Below are 25,010 nucleotides of genomic sequence, written 5' to 3' on the forward strand. Positions count from 1 at the left end.
CCCGGGCGGAGGCTTTCGGGTGGGAGCCCGGCCGAGGAGGGGACCCAGCCCGGCCCGGCCCTGCCCGCGCCGCCGGAGGGTCTGCAGTCCTCGCTTCCTCCAGCCCTGGGGACGGGAGACTCTGGCTGGCGGAGAGCTCTGGAGCGCCTCCCCCGGCGTGCTGCCGGGGGCCTGGCCTGGGCGGCTTCGCCGCTTCCTTCTCAGAGTGGGAGGGTTTGAGCACCTGCGCCCCCGCCCATCCCCTCCCCTCTGCATCTGCCTCCCTGCGAGGGACCCCCCCCTCCCCTGGAGCTCGCCGGGCACAGTGCCGGGGGTGAGAGGGGGTAGTGCTGCACCGCACTGCTGATTCCCTGTGGTCAACTGAAGAAGGGCACCTGAAGCCTCACTCATCTGGCACGCACCAGCTGCAGTCCTTCTCCGCCTTCCCTGCGCGTCCAGCTCCTTCTAGGCAAGCGCGTGGTCTCCGGCGCACGGTGCTGCCGGCTGCAGCAGTGCACCACTGCAGGAGAGAGCCATGAGACCCCTCTCGTGGTCATGACGAGGGACAATGTTCGTAACGGGAGTGAGGGATCCGGGTTTCAGGGAGAGGCATCTCTCCTGGGGCAGCTGGGCATTTGTAGTCTTCATCCTTCTTCGTTGCAGTTGTTGGATTCCTGATGCATCAGTTGGTGCCAACTTGGTGTAGCGATGTTAACGGGTTGCTGTTGCCTAGTGAAACAGGTAAAAGAGGAAAGTTTGCTTCTGGTGGACTGAAGGGACCTTATTTGAGAGCTCCTGCTGAGAGCGCTTCCTTGCTGCTCCATGTGGGCTCCCACTGTGCACAGGTGGTGGGGATCCCTTCCTACGGGAGATGCCAATCACCCTGCTCGCACCGAGGAGCTGGGAAACTGGCATTATTTCAGACCAGCCTTCTGTATAGGTGAGAGAATGGAGCATCGTAGTGACTCTGTCACTGACCAAAAGATGCCATACTCAGAGGAGTTCCTTTGAAAGCCCTTGGTATCTTGTGTGGGCACATCCTCGGGTGTAAGCTGCCTTTCCAGATTTGCTGCTAGCCAAAAAACACTGTCTTGCTTCTGAAAAATATGTTTATTGCATCCAAGCAGAAGATAAAATTCATTGCGACTTTGAAGCTACTTCAAAAAGCCAACAAAAAGTACATAGCTACCTAAATTTTGTAAGTTTTGTTCCCAGCTGCTCCTTCAGAGTCACTTGGGGCTGAGAGCGACAGTCATTCTGCCACTGTGCTTCAGGGAGCTGATTTAGCTTTGATGCCTGGTCCCTGTTTATAAGAAATTATCAGGATAAGCATGCAATGCAAAGGAGTTCAGGGTGGGTGAATGCAGGGAAGATATTTTTTTCTTAGAACCGCTAATATTGCGGTAACGTTGCATTTTAATTTTGCATTGGTGAGGAGGTAAATGAGACCTTGTTCTGGCTCGCCTGGGGTGGGAGGCTCTCAGTGCTGTTGGACGCTTTCTCTGCTCTGCCCATAGAGCCTCTCTTTCTCGCCGGTGCTTGCAGTCTGTCTCAGGCTTCATGCTTCCACTTTCCTCTGCCTTTCATTTAGACAGCCCCTTTAGCTGAAATGCTTCCTAAATCATGGCACGATGTTTTTTGTTAAGAAATGTCATATGTAGTCATCTTACATAAAACACGATACGCAACTATAATTGGTGGTGAAACTGGAAATAGTGCTTGGCTTGGCTAATACTCCTCGCAGTTTTGGTTTTTGAGGCAGTTGGAGGAGGTCAGGCTATTTGGGGATTTTTAATAATTTTAACAGTATTAGTAGCATGCACCAGGAGGGCACTGGATGTGGCATGGGGGGATGCTCACCACTGCCACACAGGAGGCAGGGCACTGCTTTTCTAGGGAAATGTGCCTTGCTTCTGCGCATTGCGTTTTCTGCCTAGGTTGTTGTTAGACCTTAAAAATCTGAATATACGCTGGCTGGGTACTAGTCTAGCGGTAAATATTTTTAGGAATGTGTCATCAGCAAGACACGAGGCCAAGCCCCGTTGAGTTCACTTTTCCTCTTAACACCTGTGAGGAAGGACTTTGACATCTGCAGTTTCTGTTTGACATGACTTTGGTCTCTCCTGGCTGGTAACCAAAGCTAGTAAAAGTACCCAGGAGCTCCTCGTTTAGTTCAGAGTTGGATTGCCTGCCTGCCTTGCCTTTGGGAACCGGCTGGCTTCAGCTGGAGGGGAGGCTGCCGAAGCCTTTCTGCCACGGGGCTGCTCCGTGCACTGCCTTGGCTGTGACCGCTCACATGTTTTTCCTTTTGAGTAACTGCTGTGTCTGTCCCTTCCAGTAGCTGTTTATTCAGAATGGGATGAATGTGTTCACGGAGTGCTAGTTTTAAGAGCTGTTGTCTAATAAATAGCCTCCTGAGGAGTATAACTGATTCTAGGCAACTTCAGTTGCTTGTAAGCTTCTGAATAGCAATAACAAAATCTTACCATACGGTTAAGTTACAAGGGACACAGCATCAAGGGGATATAGGTGACACCAAGCTATGGTTTCTCTTCAGATTAGTAGTTAAAGGTGTAACCTGGGCAACTGTCTCTGCTGATTTTTGCTGTTGTGGTGGTTTAAAATTTGAGACCTAAAAGTTTTTCTCCTTGGCTGTGTAGCCACACAAACTGTGTCAGGATATGCACAAAACGGTCTGAGAAAGAAACTTTCTGCTGATTTGTCACCTGAAACTGGTAGGTCAGGCACTGGGCAGTGTACGCATGCTTTTAAAGTTGAGATCATCCTTCTCACACTTTCTCGTCATGTGTGTCATCAGCTGGGAGGCTGGAGGCATCTCTGTGGTGGTCTGTCTCGAGCTGTGCAGCTCGGGCAGGGCTCTGCAGCACTTGCAAGGGCTCTGAGAGACCGCTAAGCCAAACAAGCCTTGTGGTAGGTGTAATTAGGTAGGAGGCATCTGTCTCCTCTCCTGTGATAAGTTCATCTGTACAGGGGTCTGCAAGTACAAAAAGAAAAAAAAAAAAAACAAACCAAAACATTGAAACCCACTGGTCTGCAAGCCAGGAAGATGTTTGGCCAATCTCTGTGTGTGCAAGGATTAAAACCTAAAACCTCCCACTGATTTTTAATGACATGTAAGGCTGGCTGCATTTAACTCTGCAGAGCGGGCTGCCTACCTACTCAAAGCGTAGAGGGACAAAGGAATGTTTTCATGACCTGCTTCTCTCTTTTTTAGACAAAACACATTTATTATGCAATAATAATCTAACACTTCATTGAATTTTTCATAGTGTGGTGGCCATGCGAAGGCTGTCCCAGTGTCGGTATCCACATACTTTCAATTGTTCAGATATAGCGTGGTATTTGGAAATTGCAACCAAAAGCACTGAGGAGTCTGTTGGTTTCTGTGTGTGTTTCTGCTGAATGCCTTGCACGTTGTCGCCAAATACTTCATGCCAGTGGTGAGTGTGGGGCAGTGGCTTTGTTGGATGCGTTGCATCCTGAGCACACGTGCCTGGCATTCACGTAGACCCCACTGCAATCCCCCTGCAGATACTGCCACTGCTCCCATGGCGCAGGATAGCCAGGGGGAGGCATGCAGGGTTTTTTCCCCATGTCAAATTAAACATTTGCTCTGCAACAGCTGCCGCCAAACCATGAAAGTAAGGATCATGATGTAGGAGTCAGCCTACTTGAACTAGTGTAGATCTCTGTAGTTGGGATTTTTGTCCACTTGACTTAATCTGGGTACAGCACAGGTTTGCTAATAAGGTGAAGAACTGTTATCTGCGGCAGAAATCTGTGTTACGAAGGCTCTGAGCTGCCAGTATTGGTTGGAGTAGTTATGGTTTTGCATGAGTCATCATTTTGGGGGATGAAGAAAGAATTGTTCCTGTTATCTCGGGGTGTGGTCCGACGTTGTAGCAAAGTCGATGGGATGGCTAGGTACCAGTGAAAGGCAGAATCCTGCCTTATCCTCCACTGCCTGTTCCAGGTGGCTTTTCTTGTGCTGTCAGCAGCGCTCATGCTGCTTGTGGTGACCTGGTTTGGGAGCTAAATGGGCAGAAAAATTAACCAGAAATTAAAATGGCAGTGTGTAAGGAGGGCGGAGGGCACAGATTTGAGTATCCTATTTCGTAACCATGTTTTGGAATAGTTTTTTTTTTTTTTCCACTTATTTTTCTTCCTAGCCGCTAGATTTTTGACCAGAGTTTCATCAACTTTATTACTGGTTTTGATAGCAGGATGAAGAGCATTAAATAAGGACTTTGTGTGTGATTGTGTTTCAGTGGGTAATATTTTCATATGGGATATTCGTGGAAAACTATCTTTCAGGCTGTAATCCTCTATTTTCTTCCAGGTTTCTTTAGACTCTGCTCACTGTTGAAAGATGGGAGAGATAGAAGGAACATACAGAGTACTGCAGACTCCTGGCTCTCGTTTGGGAGTCCAGAAGGCTCTGGGAGTCAGTACCTTGGAGCCGGGACAGAACCCCTCTACTGCAATGGCATCATTGCCTGCCAAAACACACGAGCGGGACCTACCGATCAAAATAAAGCTGTTGGACAACACGGTGGAAGTACTTGACATTGAGGTAAGAGAGGTTTAAGTCTGATTTCAAGTACACTTAGCCTCTGATAATGTTAAGCTCACAGGATGTGCTACTGTACAGAGCTGGGACGTTTTGAGGCAATATCTGAATAAAGATTCCTGTAGGGATTTTACTACTTACAAGTAGTTAAATGAGCACATCTTGTTTTTTAAAATCTTTTAAGTATAACAGATGTTTTGTGTTTTTAACAGACTTTAAATACAAGCACATACTGTAAAAAGAAGCTTTAACTGTTATTTGCTTTGGGGGAACACCAACTATCTTCTGCCAAACTGATCTTGCTTCCTGAGCCACATACAGCTTTGTTGATTTGGCAGTTGGGAGAGCAGAAGGGCTTTTTTTTAGTTACTACTTTTTATTAATTATTTTAATGCTTTGTATCCTCTTCAAGCAAACTTGCTCCTATTTGAAAGTTTTTGCTTGTTGCCACACTTTGGGAGGGAGGCACCAGAGGGGTAGCAATGTTTCTGAAAATTTGTATTTAAAAGTATGCTTGCTTAGCAGTGGGGGAAATCTGCCTTAAGAAATACAAACCGCGCTCAAATTGGGGTGGTTCTGTTTTTAAAGAATCAAAAATTTTTGTTCTTCAAATTCTTGTTTCATTCTCAGCATTAACCTCAGACTTCAATTTTAGCTTGCTTAAAGATCTGCTGTTAGAAAACAGCTCTGTTCTAGTGAAGATACTCATCTATCAGATATTCTACATTAGTATCAAATTGACTTTCTAATTAGCACTCGTAGCCTTAGTTTGTTGCATAGTCTTAAACAGGTTTTTCCAAATAGAGTGAAAAAAATGTCTGTGGAGCTCTAAAGAAATAGTGGCTTTTGGGGATGTCTTCTACAGATTGCTGTCCAGCTATTCAACTCTCAAACTTGAAATCTGATTTTTTTTTTTTTTTTTTTTTTTGTTCAGTTTGAGGCTGTGCCTTTGTCCTCCACCTGAGGACACAGCAAACCCATCCATCCCTCATTTACTGCATAGAACACAAAAGCCTCTTCCCCCCACCCCCAATTATGTTAGAATGTTTTTTAAAAAAAATCTGCTGACTTTTGTTCTTTTGAGGTGATTTTTTTTTTTTTTCAAGTTGGTGTAGGCATCGGTGCTTTTGTGTTTTGATTCTAAAAAAGAAAAAAAAAAGAAAGAAAAACAAGCAAACCCCCCCACCTCTGTAATTTTGAAAATCAGTGCAAGTCTACCAAGCTGTTAAAATCAAGAAAGAATTTATAACTCCTAGTTCCTGCTTTATTACATGAAGTCAATGACTAGAAATCTCCTGTATATTAGCGTAGATGCTTTCCTTCTCTTCCTCGTCATATTTGTACCAACTCTGCTCTTCTCTTGCAAATCGTCCACTTTCCTCAGTAGCCTTACCCTCTTCATCTTACTTTAACTCTTATCTGGCTCTTTCTGACACAGTCAAAGCCTGCTTTATTGTCTTTGATCTACCGCTGAAGGGAAATCCTTTGACTGTGCTTGCCTCGCAGGCAACCTCAGAATCCTTTCTCACCTTCAGGCTTGCTGATGCTCGGGTGGCCCTGTGGTCCCATCCTGGAGCTCTGCGCTAGCTTCTCTGCTGTTCTCTAACCTCTGAGCACCATCCCTTGGTTCCCCTCGGTCCTCATCTGCACTCGATACAGTTCACTACTTTCACAATACCTTGTTTTTTGAAACTGTCTTGACCTGGTTCTCTTTCCTGTGCTGGAAGAGTCTTGACTGTATATCCTTCCAGTTATCTTCATTGCTCTCTGGTTTCCATTGCAGGTCCAGTTTAGCTCCATCCTTAACCCCTTGTCTTATCCTACAGCACTTCGTTGTTAGTCTTTCCACTGAACACAAATTCAGCTGGGGCTCAGTTCTCTACAATGTCTCAACTCTTGACTGTCTCTCGGCTCCAAATAAAATCAGCCTTTGCCCGATGAAACTTGGTTTTGATATTTATGTGTCAACATCAAGCTTCACTGTAAAAAACATAAATTCCTCACTCACACTATTTTTTTGACCGCTGTGAGTCATACTTCAGTCTCACCTGTCTGACCAATAATGTAGTTTCTATTCACCTCCGATTCCCTCATTTCCTTTAGTGGGCCATCTTCTGCGGGCGTGCTGTACAATCTCTAGGATGGTACTGTTTAACTAAACAGCTAAAACTCATCCCATCCAGGACCATGTAAATTCACACCTTCATTGTTGTGATCACCTTCTTGTTGGCTTTAGCCTCTCCAGTCTTGCTGCATAGGTGCCCATTTCACATGTTGCAGTAAGAGTCAACCTGCTCAGTCGTTGTTGCTGGCAGCGGCTACTGCCTGACCATTTTTTGCATCGCTCTGCTGGCTCTCTCTTCTTATAGCTTCAAATGTACGTTGCTTATTTCTGCTTTCAAGGTCCTTCAGGGCCCTACTTGTAGTCTTCTGCAAGGAGATACAGATTTCTTCTCCATCCCCTAACTGGGCCACAATGCAGTACCATTGTTGTTATTTTCCCATCACGACAAGAGGTTTCCTATAATTAGGAACTGTCTTAGTTTTCTCTTTTTACCTGGAAAGCTCTCTCTGGTTACAACATCCACAGAAATACCTGAATTTGGGCAACTAGCATGCTGAGGCCATAGTTAATATCATACTATTCTTCTTTACAAGGTGAGTTGGAACTAAGCAACTTAAACTTTTGCCTGGTGTTGTAAGCAGTGAGGAGAAGGGGTCATCCTTTGTTCATCTATAGAGCATCGAGCACAAAAAGGTCCATAGTCAGCAACTGTAGCATTAGAGTCCTACTAATACACTGCCTACGTCTCCTTTCATTTTTGTCTAAATGAGATAGCAAATGATAGCAAACAGGGATGAGGTATTAAATTGTAACCCTTTGCCTCCTGATTTATTGGGTGGACTGGTGGGATAGCAGTAACTGCTGACTGCTGTTTGTGATGGAAAATTGAAATTTTTCACTTGGGGATTGAGGGCAAGAATTAGGAAAAATCAGCCACATTTGCTGAATAGGTGGTGGGCTAGCACAGATTTTTTTTTTTTTAAAAAGCAATGAGAGAAATTCATAATTAAGAGCTGTCCTAGCGGGATTGAGGCTCTGATTGCAGTGCCACTTGCCCATTCTTTGCTTTTGCAATTTTTTTCACTGGATGTGGAAATGAGAGAGGGGGTGTTGTCTTCATTACCTGCTTCATGGGGTTTGTGTTTATTGATTCAGGTCAGCAATAATTTTTTCAGTGCAGTGGGACACTGAGGCCTTTCTCTTAGGTGCTGTTGGCACTGCCTTCTAGTGGAGATGTAGCTTATGGCAAAAGGCCTTTTTTTCAGTCTTCAAATCATTTTCCCTTCTGTATTTAAGAACTATGCCAAATAATTTTTTCCTGAGAAAAGTGTTGTATTGGTGGAAGAGACTGACCAGGCACAGTGGTCAGCTTCTGGAGAGGAGCCTTCTCTTGCAGCGTGGTAGGGAAGCTGACACAGGAGCCCTGTGTACTGTCTTGCTTGTGAAGCTGCCTAAAATGAGACACATCAGCAATTTTAACCATACGGGATAAACAGAGTAGCCACAATAACGATTTAATCGATGCAGCTTTTCCTTGTTATCCCCTCCTTTCTCCAAGACGCATTTAAAAAACTTGCTTATCTCCTGGCAGGTGTTGGTGGATACTCTTGTTTGGTAGCTCTTCTTTGTCACTTGGGTTTTTTAACTCACCAAAGAGCAAGAAAACAGACTGACAAAGTGGCATAAGGGATGGGATAAGAACAAAATAGGAAAGGACGGTCTTTCCTTCATGATGTTGTTGCATCTAGAACAGTGTGTTAGAAGTTAATTATAGCTACAATTCACTGCCTTTTGTCTAAAATCCGCTGCCTCTGTCCACTCTCACCATCTGTACTGTAAGGTTTTCTTTGTAACTATGAATTTTGTTAATCAGTGAGAGGGAGTTATTCTTTAAAGTACACTGGGGCAGAGCTTCTCTCCAGGGAATCTTTTGAATGTTAGGGGATGGAGAAATGCTCAAATGTTTTCTAGAGTTTAAAAAACTGGAAACTGCATATTTATGGTTTCTCCTTTCCCTCCCAAAACAGAAAAGAGAACGAAACATATCCATCCAAAGCTAGGCTGGAATGTGAATTGCTTTCATGAGTTGTGTTTTTTTTCCCTTTTTACGGCCAGCTTGTTTAGTTAGTTCAAATCTTGCATGTGCCATATCACGGTGTACCTGTCCTCTTCCCTCCCAGCTAAGTCTGTCCAAATGGGTGGTTTTGCAGACTACTAGATGAATGATTGGAAAATTCAATTTAATTCAGACCGTGGGCACGCTTCAAAGTAATCAAGGTTTTACAATAGAAGTTCTGCCAGCTTTCCTGATTTTCTTAAGAGATTAAACTTGGAGGCCTTTGGTCTGCATAAAAATATGGCAGACTCTTAAGTAGAAGGGCCTAGGCTGGGTTTAATTCACCAGAATGACCGCTTGGTGAAATTGTACTTGTCTGGTGTTGGCTATGGAAGACAATAAAATGTACTGCAACAAAGGACAACTTAGGCTATACGAATTTAGGGTATAGGAGGTTGTGATTTATACTTGCTGAAAGCTTTTGCATTGATTTGCGGTAGAGTTGGAAGAGAAGTGTATTACAGCGACAGACTTTTGGGCTGTCGAAGACATAGAGTACAGTGTGTGCGCCTGGGTTAGAGGAAACAAGGGGTCTTTTGCATGCCATGGTTGGAAGGAGAGTGGTACTGATGGTAGGTGAGAGTCTGGTGCTGTCTTAAAATCCCGGTAAGTGAAATAGCAGGTTTAGTCAATAAGAAAGGGGTCGGACTTGCCACATCTTCCAGCTGCTTTCTCTGATGCAATACTTTTTTGGGGCATCTGTAGACAGGCAGACCTTACAGTCTGCAAAAAGACCTTACAGTCTACAAAAAGAAAACCCAGTTTTCTTTTTGCAGTAGCTTATAAGACATTTAATGGCATTGCTGCCATAATGTGATGTTTAATATTTGGTCTATATGTTGTTCCTTATGTAGAAAATACGTGTGCTTGCTTTCCTACGTGAATTACGCTCTATGCTATGAGGAAGTGCCCTGGAAAAAGAACTTGAGATTATTATGCTTCGGGTTTACCAAACTCTGGGGAGAACTTGGCACCTCTTCAATTGTGTGTACTTCCTCCTCTTCTTCTACTTGAACGTAAAATAAAATTTGGGAGTGAGAAATACTTACGTGTTATAGTTGAATTTTTCTGTATTTTCACCTGCTAGAGAATGAATTCTGTAAAACTGTAATAGCCATCATAAAATCATAGCACAGTTCTTAGCACTCAGCGAAATCAGGTGGGTCTGCCTGCCTGTTTTACTCAATGAGAAAACTTAAACTAGAATTTTTTTCTTCCATGTTATTCTTTGTTGGGTTGCTTTGAGCACATGAGTCTGTTCTTTCTTTTTTTTCTTTTTTTTTTTTTTAAATATAATGAAGTAACTTGCTTCTCAATAAAACGTAAGTCTTGGTTTTATGCACATGTTAATAGTATGAGTTAGCTTTATGTTGGTTTGAATTTGCCCTAGATTTCAACTGCCTTGTGTTGGGATTTTGGTTTTGTCCTGCGGTCTTACCATGCTCTGAAGTTAAGTATTGTTTGAGGCCTTCTCTGTGGGTCAGGCTAATGCAAGCATTCTTGTGCCTCGGAGTGTGAAGCTGGGCCTTAGGAAAATGCTTTTTCATTTTGTCGGGTTTTTTCCTGGTATTTCTACCAGGCCTCTTGTTTCCTTGTACATGACTCAGTTTCTTGAAGGTGGTTGTATCTCTTCTCATTTTCTTACCAAGTGTGTGAAAGGCAGAGCATGTTCCGCATCCCTGTGGTGCTGTGCAATGTGTCGCTCTCCTTTTGACAACGGTGGGCTGCCTGGGAGGGAAAAGCTCGACTCCACTCAGTTCATGAGAACTGGCTAGTCAAATAAGATTACACTTTTTCCCCCCTGTATTTTCTTATTAGGTATTGTCCTCTCACTGCTCATGTCTATTTTGGAGTTTACTGATGTACCCTGTGAAACTTACTAGTATATTACTACAAAATTTAGATGGCTTATTCTACACTAAGTTGAAAACAGCTACTTGATGATTACTCTGTCTGATAGTGATACTGTCTTTGCTGGCCACCTATATGACTCTTCCTTGGTTTATTTAAATTTACAAATTGCATTATTAAAAGTTCAAAATTACTTTCCATCCATATGTTTAGAATAGAATAACTATATTTAGTTATTCTGGTTTCTGTGCAGTTTGCAGGCATCCGTAATTGAAAAGGTGTCATGAATACAGCACCTCTTCAGATGCCCATTGTTTCCGACCAGCCGTCAAAGCCCATGGCCGTGACTCACTGCAGTCGGGGGCCCTGAAATCAGGAGCTGGGCTGGGACAGTGGGAGGTTTTTGAGGTGACGGAGGAAGCAATCAGCTTGTACGTGCCTCATGACTTCCCACGGTTTGGAGAGAGTGTTTTCAGCTTGTGCACACTGGAAAATGCTGCTTATGGTAGCATTAGTACCCCTAAGAACTTGGTTGTGGCTGAAGCAGAAATTACGCAGCTTAAAATGCTGTTATTGAGCAGTAAGAAAGAAATATGCATCTGTTAAAAATGGAGAGCGTGTTGTGGGCACTGAAAAACATATACTCTGAAATGATTTTTCAGAGAGGCCGTCCTTACTGCAGGCCATGGCGAACCCTGAGCCAGTGTTTTGGCACTGCGGCTTCTCCAGCAGGACGGGGCAGCCTGCCACCGGCTCTCTGGCAGAGCCAGGCTCTGACATGAGCTGCCTTCCTGCCTCTCCCTTGCTCTCCCTTTGCCTGCTTAGACCTTCCTTTCATAAAGGCTTTTTTTCCTTCTGTGCTGTAAAAGTATTAACAGCTTAAATATGTGGGAAGTGGGAGGACAGGCTGCTTCTGAATCCTATTAAGCGCTGTGCTGAAGGAATTGAGATGATGTGTTAGTCAGCTCAGTGTTTTTCTTCCTTGGCCGGGAAGAAATAGTCAAAATTCCAGAAAGAATCATAGCCAGATGTTTGTTATTGCTCTGGTTTGACTCTCCTAAATATGGCAAATAAGCTGCCTTAGGACTTATTTTTGTCTGACCTCAGAAGAGAAAGTTAGTAATTCACTATTTAAAATTTGAAGTTACTGTAGGGTTTAAAAAGAAAGTAATTGAAGCTTTGCAATTTGTGTACTGTTTGATTCTACTATATTTTTTTTTTTTTAGACCTGTTATTTTGTGTTTGGGGGCTTGACTTTTTTGATGCTATGTAGGAATGTGGTATTGGGTGGGGAAAGGTAAAACCGCAGCCATTTTATTGACAGACATTTGGGGTGTGTGGGATTGGGGTTTTTTTTTGTTCTTTTTTTTTTTTTTAAAGGAAGATGTGAACTTAGATTGTATTATAAAAACAATTTACTATTTTACATTTCTCTGGACATAGGTGTCCCATTATGTGAAAAGAAAATTGAGTTATACTGCGACAAAGGAGAAACAATCTGAATATTCCTGTACAAAAAGTCTGTTATATGCACATATTGTAAGTTAAAACACAGAAACTATTTAGTAAAATGGTGATCAAGTGTTATCACAGAGTTTAATAGATTGAGTTCATAACCATTTGTATGGCTGTGATACACTATAGTGAGTATGCTTCATCACATGATGTGCATAGATGAAAAACTTATCTTGTATGGATTCAGAAGAGTGAATTGAGGAACAGCACGGGAGCCACATTTACTTAGCTTAACATTGAGTTAAGCTGAGTAAAGCTGAACTTCAGCTGTAAAGCTGAACTCTTTTTAAGCTCTCTTTAATTTATTGTAAGCGTACTGAGAACTTTCTGCCTGTAGTTGTTCTGTCTGGATGAGATATAATAAAGTAAACCAATGTATAACTTAATGGTCTTGGCATACGTGCAGTGGTACAATTCTTGTACGTAATTCCTTTTGGGTGCCTTCCGAAGTAACTGATATACAACCTTGTAAAGAAAAAGCTGTTACCTGCTAGCTTCCTCACTAATTCCAATAATGTGTCGTCATCACTAATAAAGAAAAGAAGTACTGTTAGTTTCTTAAACACTTCTGCAGAATGCAGGGGTTAATTTCTTTTTTTCATAATCTAGTGACGAAGGATAGTGAAAATCAGCTGAAATGATTCTTATGATATTCTATCAAAATAATGGTAAGAAATGGTGTATTAAAAAAAAAAAAAAGTAGGAAGCCTCATCTGGGTGTGGGTCACATTCAAAGTTGGTTCCACAGATGGATAATTCTGTAGAATACATAGAGCCTGAAAGGGAAGAAAAAAAAGCCCCAGGGAACAACCCACAGTCAGCTAAAGACAGCTACAGAAATGCAGTGTGCTAAGAAGCAGTTCAGAGAAATTTTAGGTTAGTGCCTACTGAAAAAAGGGACTTGATGTTGAGCAAGGATGGCATCACCTAGTACCTGGTTGTGTTCAGAGAAGCAAAGCCTTGTGAATGTGCGTTTAAATAAACAGGGTTGCAAAAGCACACCTGTGTGTCATCTGTTTCTCCTTGCAACAAAACACGTTTCTGGCAAGGGCAATGTTGCCTACTTGTGTAAGAGGGAGACCATATAAATTGAATATTTAAAAAACTGTGCTGTGATGACAATACCTAGTGTAAAAGATTTACTTTTTAAGACTGTGATGTTGGATGTGGAGGGGGGAAGACCTGTCTGTCTGACAGAGCAGTCATTCATGAATAAAAATAAGAAGTTGAAAAAAAAAGGAAAAAAAAGAGTATTGAGCTGCCAAGTGACTATATTTTGAGTTCAGAGACACTCCTGGAAGTCTTTGAACAGCTTCTGCATGCGCTGCTGCCCTGACCTGAGCTGTGTGGTCGAAACCCACAGGTATGAAACGTGGAGGGGAAGCAAAAATTGGGCTCTGTAAGTTGGAGTATATTGTTCTTTAGTAATCTCTTTTCACTTGTAGTGGAATTTGTGATGCCATTTTGACACATTTGTAGCACCGTGCTTGGGTTTTGCACACATGCATGTATTTTGGAGCGCTCTCGTGATGGTGAAAGCAGGTTTGAAAACATAACTTAAGAAGTCGTTTCTTCCCAGCCTCATGGCAGAGGAATGGGAGATGAAGTATTTTAAATATTAATGCCTCCTCCACTGCTCAGGCAAGAGAAATGATGGGAGCTCAGTTGCAGGCCTGCTTTCCCAGCAGTGAGATCCGGGCTGACAGGTTTGACATCTCTGCTACCTGAGCTGCTGCTCTTCTATTCCGGCCGCCCCTGGCAGAAGGCTTGGGCGCAGCACTTGGTGGAGCCTGAGCACAAAACAGGAGTGGTACAATACTCATATTAGTTTAAAAAAAGGAAAGAGGACTTTTTAGAGACTCTGTGTTAGACCTGTCTGACATGTACTTCAACTGAAATAATGAAGGATGAACATTACTGTGCCCCTCAGCCCGCTTCTCAGGCGGCTAGCCCGAAGCCAGAGTTGTAGGAAACACTCCTACTGGGAAGAGGGAAGTTAGCAAAGCTTTGACCTTATCTAATCTGGCCTGTAGGTATTTATTAACCCATCGCCATGGTATCGAAGCTCTGCTCAAAGTACAGTGGGGAACGATGTTAGGACAGCTGGTACAATTTCAGTTTTGCACAAAAAAATAGTTTTGGCCTTTCCTGTAAAAATACCTAATTTGTGTAAAGAATCTTTCATGATCGTCTTATTTCCTTAAAGTTTTAAACTGTTTCCTTCAGGCAGGCTTCCTCAAGTGGTGTGCCAACCTGGAGTACCGTAACACCAAATAGGAAAAGCCCAGATCAAATCTTGTTGATGTGAGCATAGATGATGGTTTTGAGGCAAAAGCATAATTAACGGAGAAAGACTAGCAACTTTAGTAATCTTTTTTTATGAACAAAGGGAAGCAAAGTAATGTCTGTGTTTAAAATGACTTTAAAACATAGGGTTTTATTTATGTACATATACACACATAGGAAATGATGCTGTGCAAGTTCCTAGAGTACCTACAGTCTAAATGCATGAAGTGGCCAAGCATGGTAGAGGGAGTAGGTGTAGGAAGGTGCAGTGGTTTGCACAAGTGTGTAGGGTCTTGTAGCAAAGTTTGGGGGGGAAAAATTTGAGATCATCAGTCTCCTAACTTCTAGTTTCTTAGCTTTATTATACTGTTTTACAGCTTGTATGAACAAAGTAGGTGCTTAGACATTCTATTATGAACCTTAATTTCTTGAAGTGGAAAAAAGGCTTTTTTTGAGAATGGCTGTTAATGGCATACTGCCCATTTTGACAGCAGGCCATTTTTATAACTAGGCACTTGTATCTGTCCTTGGTTATTTCAGCCACCAAGTTGTTTAAAGGCTTGAAATAGTGCGGATAGTTAATGCAGCATTCTGACGAGGCTGAGCCCTTTCAAGTGTGCGCTCGATGTTTGAGGAAGGCTGTCAGTGCGGTGTCGCTCTGGCCCTTTGCAGATTATTTGAAATAGTATGTGTTGTAAAAAAAGCCCCAGCATCACCGTTAGTGCAATTTTCTGGCATTTCCACTGCTGCGATCTTTGCTGCTGCGTGGGATCAGCCACCCCAAAGCAGCTGCTTTCTGTGATACTGTCGCTGCTGTTCTCTGAATGTTTAATTATTAGCAAGCACCAACTCTGGTGCCAAATCGTCAAGCAGTAGCATCCTGCAAAACTTTTCCAGTTATGTGGTCTAGGGTTTTAATTTGGGTGACTTACCAGTTCCCCAGGTAGTCCAGAGCAGTGTATGAAGCAGAGGTGATGGGGGGGTGCATGTTTGTATTTTTCTCTCCAGGTAATGAAAGCGACTGAGAATTTCTGCTTGACGCCCAATATTTTTTATGTGGCTCTTCCGTGTGCTGTTTGTATATAGCACTTGGGGACCACGTGTTGGTTGAATGCTCAACCGTGGTGCCGTTTTGTTTTTCTCTGAGCACAATGTGTTCTATTTCAAGTGCTCCAGGTATTTCAGCACGAGAGCACTTTTGGAATTTGGGACCATTTTTTGTCTCTACATGCTATCTACCGAAGTATACATTTCCCAATCTTGTTCACATAATTCCCTCCCTTTTGGGGATCTTTTCCCATGTCAACAAATTATTGTTTTCCTACTTTCAGGCATCCAGCAAGTCTAGCCACTCTGGAAAAGCATGTTTGTTGGGTAGAGCTGGTTCATTTGGCAGTGAAGTGCTTTAACACTGCTTGAACCTTTTAAATGATGACAGGTTTTAAAGCTAACCTTAATTAAATGAGCCAGAGGCTTACATTTCTAGAATAATTTGTCTGGCTGTGGATTCTGTTAAAACAAACAAACAAACAAAAAACCAAAACCAAAACCCACAACAAAACCAACCACTGAAGTCTTAGGACAAAATATCTTGGAGGGGAGTCTTAGAATTTTTTTTAAAACAAAAAATTATGCCCAATATGCAGTGTAATAATGTAACTTAAAATAGGTCAGAAATTTGTATTTGGTTTTGCAGCTTCCATATTTGAGTAAATTGGATTTCCATGCCATGTAGAAATACCATGAGACACAATATTTAAAAGAAGTAGTACATTTTCAAGGTGAAAATGTACGCTATCTGAATTTGTGAAGAAGTTACAAAATTGTTTTCAGGGTGGCGGTGTATGCTGAAAGTTCAGTCTGTGAATGTGAAATAAGAAGTGCCACGCAGCTGCGGCTCAGGGCTGATGTGGATGTTCATGTTGCTCTGATGGCAGTGCTTTCCAGCATCCGGGTGCTGCCCTGCCGGTGCAGTGATGGTGTAGGCTGCGGGCGTGGGAAACAAGGTCTGGTGATGGGTTCGGCTTCCTCGGGGTGAGCCGGGAGGTGCCGGGGGTTCTCCCAGCACCATGTAGAAAGGCAGCTGCTGCAAACGGGAGACCTCCGGTGCACTGGCAGCTGGACTGTGCTCCCTCGGGTAGAAAAAAAAAGTTTAAAAAAAACAGAACAAAACATGTTCATACCAGTGACTACGGTAGAAAAATGGAAGAAGTTTCACAAACCTGATGTGCGTGCTGGGTTAACTCGTCTAGCTCTTGACCTGATTCTGGAAAAAGTCAGGATTGTCTTCTTCAGTAAGCAGCAGGTAGAGACTGTGGTGGTGTGAAGCAGTGGGGAGGACCCTGTACAAGAGAGTCAAATCCCCTGACATCACAGGCTGTGCATCCGATGCTCTGTAAGTTGTTAAATGCACTGCAAACCCTTTTTGGTGTTGTCTTAGCAACATAACCTGTAGTTAGCACCTGTCAGTATATAAGAGTGAATAAAACAAACACATATATTTAAAATACAGTTTTTTTTCACAAAGTATTAAAAGAAAAATTGAAATAATTGAAGCTGAAAGTTATTGTTAAATGTTCAGATAATCAAAATGAAATAGTGTTTAAGCAGTATTTGGCTGAGCATGTGAAACCAGAGTTTGATACATCTGTTGTTACCAGGTACCCATTTTTGTGGGGAGGCAAGGACTGTTTTCATCTGAGTTACTTGTTCCAATCAAAATCGAAGAAACTAATAAAGTACTGAAAAAGAAGACAGTTATTTTTTTACTTTTCCAGTCTGCGGATTAAAAACTAGATATGGAGCCGTAAGTTGTTCTTGTTTTAGCCATGAAAACAAAAAGTATGGTATTCCTTGCCATCTTGTATTATTTCCTTCTTTCTAATAAATGTGGTTTAAACGTACACCCTGTATTCATAAATGCAGTTTTTGTTTATACGTGGCATTAATGCGAGTTATTAATAGGGAGTTTTGAAGGCTTTTTTATGTATCACGCTGTATTTGGACAGAGATCTAACAGATTACAAAAGGGCTGTAGATAAACAGAGCTATAAACTCACTGAAATGTTTGTATATTTCTGGTTAAGAAAGGAAATAACAAGCCTAGTGTAACTACTATGTTTAGTTGCTGATTGTCTTTTTTTTAATTTGCCAAAAGATGAAAAAATCACTTTTTCATTAGGAAGACCACTAAAGTGCACCAAAAGGGGAGGAAAAAAAAAAAAATCCATGAATGGTGAAGGGGTCTTTATTTAAATCAGTTCAGTTTACCTTTTCATGCCTGTGCTTCTCTTTGCCTACTCACGGGGTGCTCTGTGTTGGCCATTTGTCAGTGATGATGTCAAATATAAATATAAACTTCTTCCTCTCATGCAGATACACTGTTTACTGGAGGATTTGGTCTCTCAGCAGTTGTAGATTTCTGTAACACAAAATCCAAGGTCAGCTGGTGTTTGCTGAAGTTGGGGGCCAGTGGCTCCTCTGGCTCTGGCTGCACAAGAGTTTCTGTTCTATACCTCTGCTTTATAACTCTCCGTTTTTTCCAAACTCCTGACTTTTGGACTGATTTTTTTTTTTTTTTTTTTTTTTTTTTTTTTTTTTTTTTTTTTTTTTTTTTTTTTTTTTTTTTTTTTTTTTTTTTTTTTTTTTTTTTAAATTTCCAGCCTATTAAATTTCCAGCCTAACTGTTGCCAGAAGTGGATTTCATTTTTGGAAAGTTTGAGCAAGGGCAGTTTGTCCATTTTGGAATATGAGAATACTACTCATTATGAAAATACAGGGTTTTTTTTGTTTTTTAAGTTAAAATACATGGAAGCAGAAAGTTAAGATGTTCTGGAAGACATGTTTGGGAGTTACTGAGGAAGAATTGGTTTTGATAATACTGAACTATGGTCTACTGAAAATCATAGGCTATGCGTTCCTAGTTTGTTTTTCTGTCTTCCTAAGCTAAAATGTTACAGCAGGGGGAGGATCTGCCATGTAGGTAGTGACGTTTGAGAAAATAGGAAATAGCAGTTGGGATGATAAAAATAACTGTTGTTCCAACTTTTTTTTTTTAATTTATTTACATTTTCCTCCTCTGTCCTAAAGATTGCTAACATTGAATATGTTTACTTTTCTGACCGAGTGAAAAATACAGATACCTCCTTCAGTGAAGAAACTTAAGCTTAAAATGTTTGTTCCTATTCATTTCTATTCCTGCCTGGCGCTAGCTTAGCACTGAGCCTGGTCTGAAGGCATTACTCCTCCTGTGTGCGGGCAGGGGATTGCCATGCAGGTGTTTTGCCAGTGCAGGGCCCTCCATAGCATCATACCCTGCTTGCACAGCTCTGAGGGCTCTTTTCAAGCTTGATCTGAATATACAAGTTGATTTGAAAAAATCTATTGTACTGAACTGTCTTCTAATGATGACTTGTTAAAATAGTCTGTAGTACAGTTAGGGCTGGGTCACTAGGGAAAGCTTTTGTTAGCTGCCTATTTAATATTTTTTACCCTGTTTTTTTCTTTCTTTTTTATGTGAAATAATTCAGTAATTCAGTAATATCAGTAGTCGTCGTCTTGGCTGCATATAAAGAGTAATTGAGATGTCTGGAATGGAAAGCATGCTGTGTTGTGAATTTGTATTGAAAATGAGACCTTTCTGAAATGCATTCATGCAGCTTCTTGCCCTGACGTCAAAATTACAGTAATTAAGTAATTACTTAGAAGATTTTGCTTTGTGCTGCTTTTATGCAGATTAAACAATGACATGGAGTTACCCACTATATAACCTTAATTTCTGTCAACTTCAAAATGTTAAAGAAGCTTTTCAGAAAAGATGGTTATAAATGTAACAAACAATTTGAGGAACTAAATAGCTCTAACAAGAGTTTTCCCATAGCATTTGGGACATAATAATAAAAGATTGTGTTCTGTTTCAACCCATTTTTATTTAAAAATAAAATAAAATTAATACTGTTCTTTTAAAATGTGGCATTGTTATTGTTGCTTTATACTTTGAATGAAGTACTATGAAATGATATTCAGCTTAGAATGAGGTTTTTCTTAACTTGTTATTGTAAATGACACCCAAAATTACAGTTGATAGCCCGGTCAAAATAATTTTACACTTTTAACATTTGGATGGCACCTTTATAATTTAATCAGTTGCAAAGTGCTCCCAGCTCCAACCATCTCAATTTTTTCATCTCCAGTTTCTCTTGAAGGGAGTGCAGGCTCGGCAGTGGAAGGAGAGAGGTGCCGGGGTACGTATGCCATACAGGTTCCCTTTTTGGGAGAAATGAAGGCAAGTGGACTGTCATTGGGCACGGAGCTTGATGGAGCCACAGACGTAACTCAGTTTAAACGCTGTGCATGGGAGAGACCTGCATATTATGATCTGATCAGGATAATTTTAATGGCTGTATATAACTAGTGATGGACAGGACACAGTTTCCTTAATCAGCACAGCACACAGTTTGACTGTAAAACTTGTCTAACTGTTACCAGACATCTTCCACAAGTTAATCCAAATTTATAAATTCTAACAGAAGGTGGTTGGAACCAGGATTACTGCTTATTTCAGAAATGAGAAATTTGACACTTGGGATCACAGGACATCTCCTGGTCAATGGTTTCTAGAGGTTAACAGATCCATCTGTGAAAAGGCAGGCTGGTGTGGCCCATCTTCTGCAGATGGAAGTATATGAGCTTGGTCAGGGTATCGCTTTATCCCCACAAATATCACTGATTCTTTTCTCAAATTCCTTTCTCAAATCTGTGGCGCCTGTAAACAGTAGGCATACAATAATAATAAATGCATGTGTATCTGTACCTTAAAAAAAAAAAAAAGGGTCATACTATATTTAAGGATATTTTCTTCTGTTACTATTTTAAGATTTGTCCACAAGTGCAAAGCAACGAATGTATTTCATTTGAAAGTTAAAAATTTAATTTTCAAAATGCATTTCTCCAGGAGCATGTGGGTCCTGTGGCAAGCAGTCCGTAACATGTCTGAGAAACATGCCTGTAGACAGAAGAGCAAGAATGTTATTTACTGAAGATGTGGTTTACCATTACCTGTATCATTCCTTATTTCATAGTCATCATTTAAAAACCAAAACCCATACCCACAGAGTCTTCTGCAAGCACAGATTTTGGCTAAAAAAATTCAGCTGTGTTTTTACAAAGAAAATGCCATTTTAGACATCACAAAACTTGTCCAGAAAAAGAGGAGGGCGCTCCTTCTCGCCATACTATGTCATCTCCCAACGAGGCATCTCTGTATCCACTGAAGTGACGAATCATTTCTCTTGACTTGCAGTTTTATTTGGGGATTTCGGCATCAGTGGCCTGATCCAGCATGATACCAAGAAACTTTCTGAATGAATGGTGTTTGTGCCAAGTGAATTTGCCTGATCTATGCTTCACACCTGTGGTTGCCCTTATAGGTAACCGTGACTCGTGAAAGCATGAATGAGAAAGACGAGCCAATCTCATATCATTCTCTGTCCTTCTGTTTCTGTACTTTCCTCCATAGTTATAGCACTGGATTCAGTCAGTTCCATTCACATCAGTGTAATTACCAAAGCTATTTCAGATTTGCAGTACTGCAGAACTGTCATACTTTTTCTCACTGAGGTTTTTTTCTTTTTTTGAAGTGGTACAGAGGTATTTAGTTAAATTTCACAGTTCTGAAAACATCAACAGTTTAACCTCTTTCCTGTAGAAAGCAATTACTATTGAATTTTTATGCATCTCAGTACTGTGAAACAATTTCCCCAACTTTCACCATCTTTTTTAATTTTTTTTTAAACCCTCTTTATTTTAACCTAAAGTAGCCCATTCTTTCTGTTAGATATTTTCATTTGCACATTTTATTAAATTATTCTAATTATATTACTAATTTGTTATAATACTTAGAACAGTGTATCTTTTAAAAGTATTGAGTTTAAAGAGTCAATTACAGAAATGTGTGCCAGCTTTGATGGGAAAGTTGTAGAGTATTCTGGCACTTTGACTTTTCCAAATAAACAAGACCGCAGTGGCATGCACGCCCAAGGTGTGTTCTGCTGGATAACCCGGCCGACCAGTTGATGCCAGACCCTGTTGCTGCAGTTGCAGGATTACTTCCATGGTCCAAGGTAGAACATGGATGTCAGTGGCCGTGCTACCTCCTTCTGTAGCCTACACTAGCTGTCCTGCTAGCTTTTGTGCATTGCTGGAACAGGTACCAAGGCACACGAAAGCCCTTTGGATTCTTTTCTGTGTGATCCAGATGGACTGATGTGCGAGTTCATAAATGCTATTTTTCTTGTGGTGGCTGCTACAGTCATACGGTAATAGAAGGTGAGAGCAAGCTCGTATGCAGACCCAAGCGTAGTTGTTTTGGGTGTGCTGTGAAAGTTTCCTGTTTTCTCCCATGTTACCATAGCTGTTTCTGCCAGTGCTTGTTTTGTGACTTTGCACCTAACTTGACTGTGAAAAGGGCTAGTTGAGTGGGTTTCTTGAGGGAGGGATTCATCACAGAGGACTTTACACAGAAGGCATGGTGCGAGAGGAGGGTGTTTGGGTTCCCACTATAGCCTTCCTGTTTATTTCTTAATTAACAGAATAAATACTGTCACCTTGGGTTTTCTTGAACACTCTTGTAAGAAAAAAGTTAGGGTTTTTCAGAGATGTTCCTTTGTAGAAGACTAGTTCTAGTTCTATCAGCAAAGACCTTGCATGTGCTGCAGTGAGCAGCCTCTGCTCAGTCGGCGTTATCCCTGGCAGCGGTCGGCCTGGCCCCATGAAGTCCTGCTTGTGCAGCTCTTGCTTTCCTGTGGGGCCAGAAGGGGCTTCCTAGGTTGGGGTAAATTCTGGTTGGGTAGAAACTGCCCTGTGCCAGCCTTCGTCGGCTGTCTTGGGCTCGCTTAGAACATCTGCATACATTTTCAAGTCTTGCTGGTGTGAAAGTTGCATGTGGCTCTGTGGTCCCTGGTGTTGGTACAAGCAAGGGGGTGTGCAAGATTTTGGCAGCCTCTGCTTCGGTCCACTGCAGCTGGGGGAGAGCCACACCGTCCAGCTACACAAACAAATGGAGCTGGTTTACTGAAGGAGCTGCAAATAGTTTGCAGATGATCTACTCTGGCCTCATAGCTGACCCTGCTTTGAGCAGGAGGTTGGATGTAGGTGACCTCCAGTGGCCCCTTCCAGCTTGAGTTCCTCTGGTTCTGTGAACATTGTTTGTATGGAGTTGTGCCTGTATATTGGATGTTTGCATGTTACAGTGACAAAAATAATGTGAAAAATCTTTGAGATATTGTTTTACAGTTTTTAAAGATGCTATAATTTTTTTCCAATTTGCTGTAAACTTACTCATCTTCATCTCACTGTTTTGTTTGGTTTTTTTTTTTTTTACTTCCTTAGTCAAAATACTACGGCCAGACATTATTGACAGAAGTTTACAAGCATCTGAATTTGATTGAATCAGATTACTTTGGGATTGAGTTCCAGAACATCCAGTCATACTGGGTACGTACAGTTCCCTGACGAATTCGGTATAATAAAAAGGTTGAGTGAATGCGGTTGCTTGAATGTCAAAAACTTCAGTCTGCTGGAGTCTTCTGTAGGATTATCTCTTTGATTCTTGTAAATCTGCTTCGCTCACCAGAACAATGACAACTAATAAAGCAGAGGGGAGGAATCAGATTCTACTTCTCGTTAAATCTCAAAAAAATACATAAAGCAGTTAAATAGTTGCTGATGTTCCCACTTTCAGGGGCATAAATAAAATCCTCCTTCCCTCTGAAAGGGGGAACATCAACTCCAAGTATAGTCTATGGAGTACTTATGAAATCATATTACAGTGTGTAATTTTGGTAGTGTTCATATTTATCTTCAGTTAATTTCCCTGAAGAGTCATTATGAACCTCTTTCTAAGAAATATAAACCTCAGCAGACATATAGACCTGCAAGCTTTTTAAATCATTGATCTAGATAAATGCTGACACTCTATAAGCCTCCTAGTTGCTTATCCTGTACCTTGCAAAGAGGACAATGTAGCTTCTAAACTAGAAAATGTTCCCAAAACTGTCTTCATTATTTTTTTCTATTACTTTTTCTAGTTTTAGGACTCACACACAGAAAATATTACTGAGAACGTAGAGAATGCTAATAGCACTAATACACGCTACTCTTGAGCCAAGGAAATACAGTAAAGCTTGTTTAGTTTCCGTTTCTTCTGCAAAGTGTTCGAAGTGTTTCTGCATCTAATAAAGTTCTTAAAATCCTCAGGTCTGTCTCAGAGAAGTAATTAGTAAGGACCAAACAGAATTGTCTTGTTACAATTTTTTGTTTGGAGGAGTTAAAAAAAAAAAAAAAACAACAAAACCAAAAACACCAAAAAAGTTGAGCATCTAGAATACTTTGTATTAGTTTTATGGATACTCCTTCTACTAGAACAACAGTAGTCTAGTCTTTCTTTAAAAATGTGCTTGTCAAAAGAGAAAAATTTGTGGGAAAATTAATATCGAGTAAAAATACTTACGTAGGTAGGTAAGAGAGATGGACAAAGAATGGAAGGGAAAAAAAGTTGGACCTTGTCATGTTCTCCAGACCTTCTGTAATTCTGTAGCCCAGCTCCTGTCTACAGTCGTGTGTCTTGGCATGATTTCTGTCTTCTCAGCAATGGTGTGCTTTTGCTGACTTGACTCCCCTTCTGTCCAGATGAGCTTTAAGCATGGATCAGTGTTTTTTCTATTGGTACATGATAAATGTCAATTCAAATAGATAAGTACTTTTTTTTTTTCCCTCGAAGCAAAGGAATTACTGCATTACTGCAGTGAGGAAGAAATGCATACTCATAAATTACTGCTTTATTTGAATTTACTTTTGGTGTTTTCGTTTTGTATTCAAATATGAATGTCAGTTTGTAAATTTTTTTTTTTTCTTTAATTTCAGATTTGGCTGGAACCTATGAAACCTGTTATTAAACAAGTACGGAGTAAGTAGTTTTAAAAAAGGAAGTTTTCCTTAATTTGCATCTGCTTTATGTGGGTTGCTTTCACAATTTCTACTTGATTTACTGGTTATGCTTCCCTGAAAATTGTACTTGGTAGGGGTGATACTGTTCCTGTTTGGGCATGCAAACCTGATGTTTTTAATATGTAGTATGTGGTGGGTGGAATGGAAACTTACTGAAGGTATGATTCTTTCTCTGTGATAAATATCTATCTAGATTGGGTCAGCTGGTGTTAAGTTCAAGTGAAACATGGCATTTGCTGTTTGTGAGTTTCTGTAAGTTGTGTTGTCTTACAATGGAAAGAAAAAGGAATATTCTGGCTTGTTGCACTCGTTGCATGGGAGGAGGTAGCATCTGCAGTCATAGAATCATAGAATCATTAAGGTTGGAAGAGACCTCCAAGATCATCGAGTCCAACCGTCAACCCAACACCACCATGCCTACTAAACCATGTCCCTAAGCGCCTCATCTACCCGTCTTTTAAATACTTCCAGGGATGGTGACTCAACCACTTCCCTGGGCAGCCTGTTCCAATGTTTAACTACTCTTTCAGTAAAGAAATTTTTTTTATTTAGGTCAGGCATCTCTGCCCCCAGGGCAGTGACTCAGGCACTGGGGCCACGCC

At 41.3% G+C, this 25,010-nt stretch overlaps 1 protein-coding gene across 1 annotated transcript in view; it reads left to right on the forward strand.

Annotated features, from left to right (window-relative positions):
• Positions 1 to 4,369: 4,369 nt before the first annotated feature.
• The window catches only part of FARP2 (FERM, RhoGEF and pleckstrin domain protein 2), an 80,486-nt gene continuing 59,845 nt past the window's right edge, over positions 4,370 to 25,010 (forward strand). The window contains 3 exon segments of the mRNA XM_009323186.1: positions 4,370 to 4,573; positions 22,792 to 22,896; positions 24,325 to 24,367. Coding sequence (XP_009321461.1) covers positions 4,370 to 4,573; positions 22,792 to 22,896; positions 24,325 to 24,367 — 352 coding nt within the window.

The sequence above is a fragment of the Pygoscelis adeliae genome, unplaced genomic scaffold (genome assembly GCF_000699105.1).
Source record: "Pygoscelis adeliae isolate BGI_AS28 unplaced genomic scaffold, ASM69910v1 Scaffold544, whole genome shotgun sequence".
Taxonomy (NCBI): domain Eukaryota; kingdom Metazoa; phylum Chordata; class Aves; order Sphenisciformes; family Spheniscidae; genus Pygoscelis; species Pygoscelis adeliae.